Genomic DNA, 13,540 nt, shown 5'->3' on the forward strand with positions numbered 1-13,540 from the left:
TTTATGTTAAAGTGAGGCTTTTATTTTATTACCAGTGTGGGATTAAGACTATTACACAAGATTAATCTATTGAATCCATACTGAAATTAATGAGCACAAAAACATATGACATAAAACCCAACCGTATTATGGGTTTTAGAGCTTTTTTGGGGTGACAGCAACTCTGCGGCTGTGAATATTGATGACATCCCATTGTTTTCTTGATGAGTGAATGGTTATGCTAATGCGATGGCGCATTAGCAAAAACAAAAGGTTTTATATGCTGAAATAGAATGTTTGCTGGCAGTTAAATGAAGCGAAAAAAACGCTAGTGGTTCTAGTGTTATTGATAAATATTTTGTATATGCAAATGGAAGATGGCAAGTAATAAAGAAGCTACTCACATGCTAGACTCTTAGTCATCACAGGTTGTGAAGGCTCACTGGGTTCTCCAAAACCAGCTTTATTTTCTGCAATCACTCTGAATTCATATTCATTTCCTTCTGTGAGCCCAACAACTTCAAAAGTTAAATCAGATACCAATTTCTTTGATGCTCGAATCCATCGCATCCCATTTCTTTCTTTTCTTTCAACATTATACCCGAAAATGTTACTGCCTCCATCTTCAACTGGTCTCTTCCAAGAAATGGTAACTGAGTTTTTATCGACATTTCTAATGTCTGGTTTGGATGGAGGACCAGGCGGACCTGTAATTGAAATTTAATAACATTAAAAGGTGCTCCATTAGTGACATGAGATAGCTACTGTATGTAATTACAAAAACATCAAAGCGATTACCTACATATCAAGTCAATCTGACTTAACCAAAGTAAATATTTTCCTTACTTTGAATTCATGTTGTTCTGTCAGGTTTTGCGTTTGAGGTTTATTAGGGAACGGAAGAGACAGGGCAGAACAGGCATACTAACATCAATGACAAGACTGGGGAAGACGGACTCAGACACGGACTAAATACAAAAGACAAGCCAAAAATAACAGGAAACAGCTGGGCATGATCGGGGGAAGCACACGTGGATAATCCGGGGGCGTGACACACACGAAGATCAGACGAGCCAGGCGTGACACATGTAAGTTTCAGATATTTAAAATCTTTTTGCTATTAATTTTTGACAACAGTATAAATTACTATTCACTACAGGCACTGGACTTAATTTACCAGTCTTAAAGTCTTCTATTAGTAATTATACTTCCACCATCATGTTTTGGATGACTAAAATGCACTAGCTGTAGGTGAACTATAGCATTTTAACAGCATTATTTTTTATTTATTGCATTATTATCAATCTCTTGTGGGGAAATAAAAAACAATTTCAATATTATTATTCTATTTTAAAGACTCTCAACATACCAAAGCTGTCCTCCATTTTCACTGGCTCGGACTGTGTTGATTCTCCAACGCCATAATGGTTTAGTGCTGAAACTCGGAAGATGTACTCATTGCCTTGGATTAGTTTGCTGGTAACTAAATGACAATCTGTTACATTTTCAGCCAAAATGGTCCACAGAAGGCGACTTGTTTCCCTTTTTTCTAGAGTGTATGATTTAATTGCAGACCCCCCATCATCAAGAGGTGGTGACCATGTTAATGTAACCTTCTCAGCAGAAACATTGCTGGCTATAAGGGGCCCAGGTGGACCTGGAACATCCAGAACTGTCACTTTAACATTTTCCTCTCGAACACCAAATGGATTGCTGGCTGAGATAGTGTATTCTCCAGAATCTTTTCGGGTGGCACACTTTTTTGATAACGTCGAAGACGTTGGGGTAGATTCAATTTGGCATAAGTCCGACGGTTTGAGGTCTCTCCCTGCTTTAGACCACAGGGATGTCGGAGGAGGTTTTCCGGTTATGCTTGTTGCAGTTATTACGATTGCATCACCAGCTCTAAGCGTAAGTCCCTCTTTCACCGTTGGATCAATAATTATGTTTGGTGCCTCTGTCAAAAACATTACAAGTTGTTATTATGGCACAATAATGCACATTTATAATCTTTTATTTTTTTTTTCCATAAAACATTGTCTATTACATATGTACAAACCATTCCTTACCGTATTCATCTTTGCAGACAATTGTATCAGTCTGCTCTGATGGAGCACTTATGGCCCCAGCTGCATTCTTAGCTCTTACTCTAAATTCAAACTTGCATCCCTCTTGGAGGCCAGTTACGGTAAATGCACAATCCAAAACATTAGTACTGTTGGCCTTCATCCAGACTTTTGAGGGCAAATCACGTTTTTCAATAATGTAGCCTGTCAGCTTGTGTCCACCATCATACTTGGGTTCAGTCCATTGAAGTGTTACACTACTGTGTGTAATGCTGACCACATCTGGTTTGCCAGGAGGATCTAAAGCAAAATAAAGAAGAAAATAATAATAAAATTGAACAAAAAAACCTTGAGGAGAAAAAATATGTTAGACTGCAGGACTTAACTTACCAATCTGATCTAAGGCAACCACTGGCTCTGATGGCAGACTTGGCTTTCCAACACCCGCCATATTTATAGCCATGATCCTGAATTGATACTCAAGGCCTTCTGTTAATTCTGTTACTTTATATTCCTTCATTTTCACTGGAGTACTGTTGGCTCTCTTCCACAGCAAGCTATTTCTTTCCTTATATTCCACATGATATCCTGGCAGCATGTAAATATGTATTATGTCACAATGAGAAACATGACATCCCGGGAAAGATTTAAAAAAATAATACTTAGCGTTCAGCTACCTGTAACAGGGGAACCTCCAGTCTTCCTTGGATCAGACCATTCCAATTGTGCTGAATCATGGTGCACACTCATGATTTGGGGTGGTGGTGGTGCATCCGGTACATCTAGTGAAAACACGATACATTTTCAGCCTCATTCTGCAGCAACGAGTTAACATGCTAAAATAACAAATACTTACTGAATGGATGCTTGGCCACAACTGAATCAGACTTGAGGCTTTCTCCAATTCCATACTTGTTTTCTGCAGAAACTCTGAATGTGTATTTAGTTCCTTCATGAAGACCAGTTACTCTTAAACTGTTTGTCTGCACAGCAGAAGAACAGGTAACCCACATATTGGTTACTGAATCCCGCTTTTCGAGAATGTAATTGGTTATTTCTGATCCTCCGTCATCCTTTGGCGAACCCCATTTTAAGGAGATTCCTTCAGCTGTGATTTCATCAAACTTGATTGGTCCTGTGGGTATTCCTGGTTTTCCAACCACTTTCAGAAATATGGCAGATTCTTTGGTGCCAGCACTATTTCTTAGAGTTATTGTGTATTTTGAGGCATCACCTCTTTGGCAGTCATGGATCAGCAAGGTTGTGTGGACAGCTGTGGATTCAACAGATACTCGGCCACTATCAGTTAAAGTAACATCGTCACCTTTTTTCCATGTTACAGTAGGAGCAGGTTTGCCACTTATGGGTATTTTCAGGCAAACAGTACTTCCCTCTTTAGCAGTATAACATAAATTTGGCAAATCTCTTAAGTCACATCCAGGTGGAACTAAAAAACAAAAAGGACCAAGTAGAAACATAAATGTCATTTTCACAAGCCTTATTTTTTTTTTACAATTCTCAAAATAATCTTACCTGTATGGTCTTTAGCCAGAACATTAAGTTCCTCTGCAACACCATCTCCAGCATCATTTACTGCTCTCACTCTATAAGTATACTCCTTTCCTTCTATAAGGTCTTTGGCACTGTATTGCATATTCTTTGACTTCATGAGGTTCTTCCAATTATCTTTTCCATTTTTCACTTCCAGCACATATGCTATTATACGACTTCCTCCATCACTAATCGGTTTCTTCCAAGCAAGTGTACATGAATCTTTTGTTACCAGTAAAGCCTTGAAGTCCAAAACTGGTCCTGGTTGTTCTAAAAAACATATATATTATCCTATTAACAAAATACTATTAATACACACCAACCTTTTAAAATAATATTCTAAATAAATGTATACTATTCACACACCTGAAGCTCTTACAGCATCTGTAATTTCACATGGCTCCCCAACTCCATATTCATTTTCAGCTAATACTCTGAAAAAATAAGATCTTCCTGGTTCCAAGTCTTGAATCAGGAAAGATGTTTTAGTGCAGTCACATGCAACTGTAGACCAAGACTTTCGCTCGGCATCACGTTTTTCAATTATGTAATTCTTTACTGGGCTTCCTCCATCGATTAACGGAGCATCCCAAAGAAGTGAAGCACTATTCTTCGATGTTTCCTTTACCATTAGATTAAGTGGTGGTCCAGGGGTATCTGTATCACAGATAAAATTATTTACAATTATTGTTTTCTTCTTCTTCAAAATTTTAAACAAAAATATATTCAGTAACTTACCAAAAACCTTGACAGTAATTGTGTACATTTTCACTCCACTGCTGTTTTCCAGATTCAGAATATATTTTCCTGCATCATATCTGTTCACTTTCTCAATATAAACAAGAGTATCAAATTTTGTCGTCTTGATCACAATTCCTGGTCTGTCTTTAATATTGGTATTCATCTTGGCCCATGTCGCCTTGGGAACAGGACGACCCCGTAGTAGAATGTATAACCTCATTGGGGTTCCAGCACGCAACTCTACAGTTTTCTTTAACTCTTCATCAAGTTCTGCTTCGGGAGGAACTGAAATAATAAGTGGTGGAAGACAATTGGATGAATATTCTTAATCACTGATAATTGGGCTACACTTCAGTAAACTGAATTCAGTTAATTTGTAACTACAGAAATAAATGTCACAGATCCAAATATTTGGACAGACACACTAAAATATGAGCATAAATACCTAAAATGTCCTTGGCAGTATGTTTGCCTGGAACTTCACTTGGTTCACCAAATCCAACCTTGTTCACAGCTGTGACACGAAACATGTATTCAGTATTCTCAATAAGTCCAGTAACAATGTAATTTGTCTCTTGAAGGTTCCTTGGTACATTGCACCGTGTCCAGTCGGAAGCATCGGCTCTCTTGCTTTCTACGAGGTAGCCTAATATTTCACATCCACCATTATTAGCTGGCTCTGTCCAGCATAAACTGACAGTGCAATTAGTTGTGTCAACAACCTTTGGTGAGATTGGTGGTCCAGGAGGATCTGTGGAACAGCACATGTAAGCATGGAAATGATTTTGGATTTTATAGCATTTGTTCACATTTCCAAAGGTACAGACACTTTTATTTACTTACATAAAGGATCCTGAGCAATAGCGGCTTTGGATGGATCACTTGGTTTGCCAAGGCCAGCTTTATTAAGAGCAATAACTCTGAATTTATATTCGTTTCCTTCGGAAAGACCAGTAGCTTCAACAGATCTCTCTGTTATTGGTTTCCTGTTGACTTTATCCCACTTTACATCTTTGGTTTCCTGCTTTTCAACCATGTAACCAAGAATAGTGGACCCACCATCACTTGTAGGTTCTTTCCAACTTATAGTCATATGGTCCTTCGTTATGTTAGTAATAATCGGAGGATCACAAGCACCAGGGACATCTATAATAAAAAAAAAGTTGAGTGAGTCTTTGAACTAATGAGACAAGGTCTGTAATTTTCTTTTGTGACAAATAAGAAATACATAAAAAATTTACCAAATGGGTTCTTTGCAACAATAGGGTTTGTCAGGATAGGATCACCCACACCGTACTTGTTCTCAGCATGAATGCGGAACTGGTACTCACGACCCTCAATCAGTTTTTCGACAGAATAGTCAGTCTGCTGAGCACTGATTTTGGATGTGACTTGAGCCCAGTTTGCTCTGCATGTTTCCCGCTTATCAACAATGTAGTTGGTAATTGCGGAGCCACCATCTGTAATGGGTGGCTCCCAGCTCAGCTTGATGTGATCCGCATACACATCTCCAAACTTGACAGAAACTGGTGGGCCAGGTACATCTAAAGAAATAAGCATGGAACGTGAAATATATTTATCAAATGTATAATGTTCACACATACTCCTTTCTATACATTTTACTTACCTAATACTGTGAGTTTCATTTCACCTGATTTAGAGCCACTTGCATTTTCTGCTAAAATAGTGTACTCTCCGGTCTCATTTCTTGTTACTGACAATAGCTCTAGGAAGAACAGATTTCTTTTCTGTGACATCTTCAAGACTTCAGAAGGTTTCAGTATCTCTCCATTCCTCTTCCAGGTAATTTTTGGCATTGGCTTTCCAAATACTTGAGCTTCAAGACACACATCTTTCCCAGCTTTAACCGGTTGCAGTGCCTTCATTTGAAGTCCAATTTCTATAGTTGGTGGCACTGAAAAGACAAACGAAAGAAAAAAAAAACATTTTCTTATCTGAATATAAATTTCCCAATAAATATTCCATATTGAGCTCATACTTTTTCATGAATAGACTTACCACTTTCAGAAGATATTAGAACTGGATCAGACATTTCAGATGGTCTACTGATGTTCACTGCAGTTTTTGCAAGTATTCTGAACTGGTATTTTCTGCCTTCCTCCAGTCCTGTTACAGTGTATTCTTCTTTGGGTAAATTTTGGCTGATTATGTTGTAGCGCACCCATTTGTCTTCAGGAATCTTTAGAGCTTCAATGTAATATCCAATGATCTTACTGCCACCATCATGTTTTGGTCTGTTCCATAACAGGGTAACTGAATTCTTAGTCACATCAAGCACTTCAGGCTTGCTTGGTGGATCTGTAAGAGAATGACCGAGGGAAAGAAGGAACAAGTATTACTTTATGCAATTATTACTACATGAGAAAAGCAAGATAAATGAGCATAAGAAAACCTTACCAACTGGTGTTCTTGCTGTGGCAAATTCAGTATTTTTGCTTGGTTTTCCTTGTCCAGCACGATTAATGGCTGATACCCTGAAGGTATATTCCAAACCTTCAATAAGTCCGCTGCAAGGATATTCAGTTGTTCGAACAACTGTGTCATTAGCCTTTACCCAGAGAAGACTATTCCGTTCTTTACGTTCAATGTAGTATCCAGTTATCGGACTGCCACCATCATTGGCTGGTTTCTCCCAGGCGACAAACATGCAGTCTTTATTGACTTTTATGATATGGCAATTCAAAGGTTCACTCGGTAAATCTGAAAAAGAGCAGAAATTTAGGACTAGGTTTCATTGCGAAAAATGTACAATATAGACATTAATTTCAAAGGATCTCACCAAAGGGGAATTTGGCGATCATCTGCTCCGAAACAATGGGCTCTCCAAGACCAAAACGGTTCTCAGCTCGAACACGAAATATATACTCCTTTCCAGGAATAAGCTTCCCTACTGTGCACGTAGTCTTAGTGCATGATGATACAGCAATGACCCAATCATTTCTGCTCATGTCACATTTTTCCACTACATAGTTAGTGATAGTACTACCACCATCCTCAAGTGGTGATTGCCAAGATAGTGTGCAAGTATCAGCATTGATATCACTGATTAGAAATGGTGGTTCTGGGGGACCAGGGATATCTGAAAGACATTTATCAATTATTTTTGTGTATATTTCTTTCAAAACATTTTTTGCAGGAATCAATCATTCACAGGAATTAATTTTGCTTGTGAAACTTACCCTTGATGATCACTTTCAAACTCTGCTCCACTTGTCCAATACTGTTCTCAGCTGAAAGACTGTACTGACCACTGTCCAGTCTTGATACATCTTTGATGATGAGCACACAACTGTTCTGAGATTTGTGCACAGTTAGACGACTAGATGGGATGACCTCCTCTTCATGTCTGTTCCATTTACAGACCGGTGTTGGTTTTCCAGAAACAAGAGCTTCCACCCTGAGTTTTTCTCCTGCCTTTGCCGTCACAGTATCAATCATAATAATTTTTGGTGGCACTAAATAAATATATAAATAAAACCAGAAAGAGAGATTAGAGTTTGTATATGCTATGTTTTAACTGAAAAAACATAAAAATCATGTAATGAAGGTGTGAAATAATGTTAACTTACACATCTGCTCCTTGATCTCAACTTCTCCTTTGGTTTCTGTGGGTAGACTGCAACCCATTATATTTCTTGCTGACACTCTGAATTTGTATTTCATGTTTTCTTTCAGTCCAACAACAGCAATACTCAGGTCTTTCACAATAGAATATGGCGTCCATTGTTCCTCGGGTTTATTTTGCTCTTGGACCACAAGTTGTCCATCTTTGATTTCTTGAGGTGGAATCACCAACATGTAATCAACTACATACCCATCAATTTTCGCTCCCCCATCTCTCAGTGGTTTCACCCATGCCAGAGTCGTGCTATTCTTTGTGATTTCCAATACATCAATCTTTATTGGTGGGTCTGGTTTACCTGCAATGTCAAACCCATACAAATAAGAGTGCATTCAAAATGAATTTCTTTTCAATTTTATCATAACCAGTGCCCACGAGTGTCGGTAGTTATTCTCTAAAACTACGAGTTTCCCAGTTTACAACATAAAAATACAAGGACCTTTAATTACTTTATTTTCATTGTTTTAGGGAAGGCATTATTGAAAATATGCAGGAAAGGGCATTTTAATAATCCACTAACTGAAATGTGACTGCTGAAAATTGAACTGCAATGCTTTGCTTTATTTCGTTATGGAGCAAATTAGTATAATTAAGGTAAAACATTACTTTGTAACTCATTACCCCCAACACTGGTGCGCAGCATTTTTAATCAGCATCAATACACTTACTTATGGGATTTGATGCTAGATAGGATTTTGGAGAAATCTTTGGCACTCCTGCTCCATATTCATTAACTGCTGTCACTCTGAAATAATATTCTGTTCCTGACATGAGATTTGTTATTTTCAGGTTTGTCTTTTTCACATCATTGTTGACTGTTGCCCAGGTCTTTCTGTCAATTTCACGTTTTTCTACTATGTAGTGAGTAATTTCACTTCCACCGTCATTTTCAGGGGGAGACCAAGAGAGACTGCAGGATACCATTGTGATATCATTGGCTTCCAGAACTTGTACAGGTCCAGGGGTATCTATTAATTTAAAAGAAAATATAATCAGTCTTCTTTGAGTTTCATTTTCGCATTGTGTTGTATTATCAATCTGCAACTATAATTTCATTGGAAGGCATCCTTACCCAGGACTTGAACATTCACAAAAACAGCTTTCTCTCCCGCAGAGCTGGTTAGAGTAAGAGAATATTTTCCCGAATCGTCCCGTGTGCTCTCAGGGATGACGAGGAATGCCATAGTATCTATTAAATCCACCTGACCTTTTCTTACAACATTGTCAATACCCATTCTCCTCCATGTCACCTTTGGTGCTGGTCTTCCTCTAACTGTGGCACACAATCTTATGGGGCATCCAGCACGAACAGTAAGACCCTTTCTCAGATTAGCATCCAATTCAATATCAGGTGCCTCTGTAAAAACAAAAAAAAGAAAGAAGAAAATGAAGAAATTTAACTTTATAAATTCTGAATAGATCCAGCCAACCATTCAACCATTTTTATGCTGGCGTTTGCTATAGTGCTCATCCCAGAAGCTGCAGTATGGGTGCAAGGCAGTAAATAACCCAGGACTGGGCGCCGACCCATCACAGGGCACGTACATACACCAGTAACGACTATGGACAATCTAGCAACTCCAGTTCACCTTAGCATGTTTTTGGACTGTGGCAGGAAACTGGAGGACCTGGAGTAAAGCCCATGATGACATGCGGACAACATGCACAGATGTAGAGCCGAGGCATTGATTCAAACACTGGTGTCCAAATGTGGGAGGCGACTATGCTAACTACTGTGTCATTCAGTAAAATATACAAAATTGATATATAGTAGGTCAGTGATTACCTAGGATCTCTTTGGGCGATACAGCATCTTTGAGATTTGCTGGTTGACTCATGCCAACCTGGTTCTGTGAATATACACGGAATTCATACTCCAGTTTTTCATCCAGACTAGTGACAGTAAAGTCTGTCGCTGCCAGTCGAGCAGCAACATTACATCTTTTCCAGCCTTCATCCACGTTTTTACTTGCACCCTTAATTCTAAACTCAACTACATATCCAATGATTGGAGCACCGCCATCACAAACTGGCCTTTGCCAGCGGAGTGTGATAGATGTCTGTGTGCTGTCAGCAACCTTCAAATCCTCAGGAGGTCCAGGAGGTCCTGCAATGTTTAAAAAAATATATGTTGATGTACAGTCATTCATATATAAACTAGGAAAGTACAAAAGAAACCGACAGAAATTTTTTTCATTTATAGGAACAAAAATTCTAAGTAATTAAATACAAAAAATGTATAATGAAAAAATGCCAACCATCATACAAATGATGAAATATGCAATTGTTTCTATATGAGCAAGTAAACCATCATCAAAGCAATTTTTCTGTATGAATACCTACTTGCAAAATGAACACCGTTTCTTAGGTCAAGTTTTTTTTTACATGAAAGATGTGGTAAAGCGTGTTTTGACAATTTAAGTTGAAATTTAAGTTTAAAAGGAAGAAAGACAAAAAATGTCTGCATGTGATCATATGGCAAGAAAGTTAAACTTACCAACTGGATCTCTAGCAGTTACTGATATTGAGGGTTTACTAGGATCTCCCAATCCAACTTCATTTTGCGCTTTGACACGAAACTGATATTCATGGTTAGGGATCAAGTTGGTAACATTCATACATGTCTGTGGGATAGGATCTTTTGTAACTGGAACCCACTTAATGGAATGTAGTTCCTTTTTTTCAAGAATATAACCGCTGACAGGCTTTCCACCATCTTTTTCTGGAGGACGCCATAAAACCGTCATTTCTTCCTTTCCAATTTTGGTGACTTCAGGTGGATCTGGTGGACAAGGTCTATTGAACTGTGTTCTGGCAATGATTGCCTGGCTCTCCACTGCAGGACCTGTTCCCATCTTGTTCTCTGCTCGTATTCTGAAGATATATTCCTGTCCTTCCACAAGACGAGTCACATTAGCTGAATTACTTATCACAGCTGCAGAGTGAACTGACCATACCATTCTCCTCGTCTCACATTTTTCCAGAATGTAGTTCTGAATCTCACAACCTCCATCATCCTCTGGAGGATCCCATATTAATTTACATCGGTCCGCTGAAATATCAGATATCTTCAGGTCTCGGACAGGACCAGGTTTATCAAGCACATTCACAATAACGTGAGCAGAACAGCTTCCTGAACAGTTTGTGGCAGTGCCTACATATTTTCCACTGTCAGTACGCCTAGATGATGTTATCAGTAACTTTGAAAAATCTGAACCAGTTTCAATATGGCATCTTGGGCTTTTATTAATATCACCAGTATCACTTTCCTTGAGCCATTTAACCACAGGTTGGGGCTTTCCTTTAAGGCTTGCTTCAATTTTAATAGAATTTCCAGCTTTAACGGTGAGGACACCATCTAATTTAATGACAAGTTCTGGTTCAAGCAGTTCTTCTTTAACAGGTGTTTCAGCAGTCGTTACCCAATTACTCACTCCTCCTTCATTCTTAGTTTGTACTCTGAATTGATATATTTGGTTTTCAATGCACCTATCCACCATAAAGAATGTTTCTTTGATTGCACCTTTGTGTAGTCTTTCCCATTCTTCAGCTCCTTTTAGCTTCCTTTCAACATGGTAAACGAGATTGTGGCTGCCACCAGTGTACTCTGGTTTTTTCCATTTAAGGAAAACAAATGTCTTACCAATTTCAGCAGTATGAAAGTTTTCAGGCTCACCAGGCTTTTCAATTGGATCAACAGCCAGAATTGCCACTTTAGTTTCAATTGGTGGCCCTTGACCACATTTATTTTCTGCACTGACACGGAAAAAATACTCACAGTTTTCCATGAGCGGTGCTTTAACAAGACGCTTTGTGCAATCCGAGGACACTACTGTCCAACCCCTTTGATTTGGTTGTCGACACTGAATAATGTAATTTGTAATTTCTGTGCCTCCATTGTCTTCTGGATTCTCCCATGATACCATACACGAATCCTTAGTTACATAACTTATCTTCAGATTTTGACATTGCCCAGGTTTATCAAGAACATTAACTACAATACTAGCTTGTGCTTGACCACTAATGTTTTTCGCTAGAATTACATATTTCCCATAATCTTCTCTAGTTGCTTCTTTTATGATCATATCCACAAGGGGGTAATTGTTGTTCATCTCAGTCCGCTTATCTCGGACTAAGACTTTTGCATCCTTAGTCCAGGTAATTTCTGGATCAGGTCTTCCTTTAACACGAGCAACTAAGTTAATGTTCTGCCCTGCTCTGACTGTCAGTAGATCACGGCAAGCAGCGTCAACAATTACCTCTGGAGGAATAAGGATGTCTTTGGCAATAACTGTTTCACTAAGTTCTTTTGGTTCTCCTTCTCCAATCTTATTACAGGCTCTTACACGAATCTTGTATTCCATGCCTTCAATCAATCCTGGCACTCTATATGCACACGGCTTTATAAGTTCGTCCTTATTAATTCTATCCCACTGTGCACTGCCTGATTTCTGGCATTCAACAATATAACCTAATATAGGACTGCCCCCATCTCTTGAAGGCTTAGTCCAGACTAAGTCTGCATAAGATTTGCCCCAGTCCTTAAGTTTGACATTAACTGGGGGACCGGGGCAAGTGATAGGACGTGTAGTTTTAATTGGATCTGACACTGGGGAAGGTTCACTTATGCCAGCGATATTTTCTGCAAATACTCTAAACTCATAGGTATTGCCCTCAAAAAGTCCAGATGCTCTGTATCTGGTATCTAAGACAGGAGTTTTGTTCAGACGAATCCATTTACCTGTCATTTCTCTACGTTCGATAATGTAACCAATGATTGGACTGCCACCATCGGATAAAGGGGCTTCCCACTGAATAGTCACAGCAGTTTCTGTGATATCTTGAGCAACTGGTTGGCCTGGTGCACTAGGTGGGTCAAACATACGCTTGGCAATAGTAGGTGAACTTTCAAGGGCAGCACCTATTCCAACTTTGTTCTCTGCACGAATACGTATCACATATTCACGGCCTTTCTCCAAATAGGGAACCTTAGCTTTTGTATTGATGCTTCCAGAGTTTACTACTGCCCAAGGCTCCCATGGCTTCTTAGTATCCTTCTTCTCAACAATATAATTCATCAAAGGGGTTCCACCATCATCCTTGGGAGGACGCCAGTTGATGACCATGAAATCGGGAGTAACCTCAAGCATGTTAACTGGGCCAGTAGGTGCACCTGGGACATCAATAACTGTCACGTGCAAAGCAACTGTCTTGCTTCCAGCTGGGTTGGAAACTGTGAGAAGATACTCTCCAGTGTCTTGCCGTTTACAGTCCTTAATGGTGACAGTAGTTGAATAGTGATCTGTTTCAATCAGCACATTGCCTTCACTTTTGATTTCCTTGCCATCAGTAACCCATTTAGGATTTGGAACAGGAATCCCTTTCATGATTGCAGGAAGCTTGATTGTACTTCCAGCTTTCACAACAATTCCTTCAATTAGTTTCACATCGACTTCTATTGTTGGGGCCACTAAATAAAAAAAAATAATAAAAAATTAAGGGAAATACTTTCTCAAACCTGAAATACTGTATTTTCCAGAGAATTTTTTTGTTCCATTTG

The 13,540-nt window shown here is 38.9% G+C and overlaps 1 protein-coding gene across 1 annotated transcript in view; it reads right to left on the reverse strand.

Moving 5' to 3' along the window:
* ttn.2 (titin, tandem duplicate 2) overlaps nucleotides 1–13,540 on the reverse strand; it is a 176,931-nt gene that overhangs the window by 46,934 nt on the left and 116,457 nt on the right. Inside the window, exons 177-198 of the mRNA XM_048979907.1 lie at nucleotides 10,478–13,450; nucleotides 9,767–10,087; nucleotides 9,053–9,337; nucleotides 8,649–8,948; nucleotides 7,928–8,278; nucleotides 7,538–7,813; nucleotides 7,138–7,437; nucleotides 6,756–7,058; nucleotides 6,357–6,656; nucleotides 5,965–6,252; nucleotides 5,579–5,881; nucleotides 5,181–5,483; nucleotides 4,783–5,088; nucleotides 4,335–4,622; nucleotides 3,963–4,253; nucleotides 3,579–3,866; nucleotides 2,902–3,492; nucleotides 2,723–2,827; nucleotides 2,436–2,633; nucleotides 2,049–2,345; nucleotides 1,349–1,936; nucleotides 384–686 (exon numbers count right to left, since the gene is read on the reverse strand). Of these exons, the coding sequence (XP_048835864.1) occupies nucleotides 384–686; nucleotides 1,349–1,936; nucleotides 2,049–2,345; nucleotides 2,436–2,633; nucleotides 2,723–2,827; nucleotides 2,902–3,492; nucleotides 3,579–3,866; nucleotides 3,963–4,253; nucleotides 4,335–4,622; nucleotides 4,783–5,088; nucleotides 5,181–5,483; nucleotides 5,579–5,881; nucleotides 5,965–6,252; nucleotides 6,357–6,656; nucleotides 6,756–7,058; nucleotides 7,138–7,437; nucleotides 7,538–7,813; nucleotides 7,928–8,278; nucleotides 8,649–8,948; nucleotides 9,053–9,337; nucleotides 9,767–10,087; nucleotides 10,478–13,450 (9,558 nt within the window). The remainder of the gene's footprint in view (nucleotides 1–383; nucleotides 687–1,348; nucleotides 1,937–2,048; nucleotides 2,346–2,435; nucleotides 2,634–2,722; nucleotides 2,828–2,901; nucleotides 3,493–3,578; nucleotides 3,867–3,962; nucleotides 4,254–4,334; nucleotides 4,623–4,782; nucleotides 5,089–5,180; nucleotides 5,484–5,578; nucleotides 5,882–5,964; nucleotides 6,253–6,356; nucleotides 6,657–6,755; nucleotides 7,059–7,137; nucleotides 7,438–7,537; nucleotides 7,814–7,927; nucleotides 8,279–8,648; nucleotides 8,949–9,052; nucleotides 9,338–9,766; nucleotides 10,088–10,477; nucleotides 13,451–13,540) is intronic.

Source organism: Brienomyrus brachyistius, chromosome 16 (assembly GCF_023856365.1).
Source record: "Brienomyrus brachyistius isolate T26 chromosome 16, BBRACH_0.4, whole genome shotgun sequence".
NCBI lineage: Eukaryota > Metazoa > Chordata > Actinopteri > Osteoglossiformes > Mormyridae > Brienomyrus > Brienomyrus brachyistius.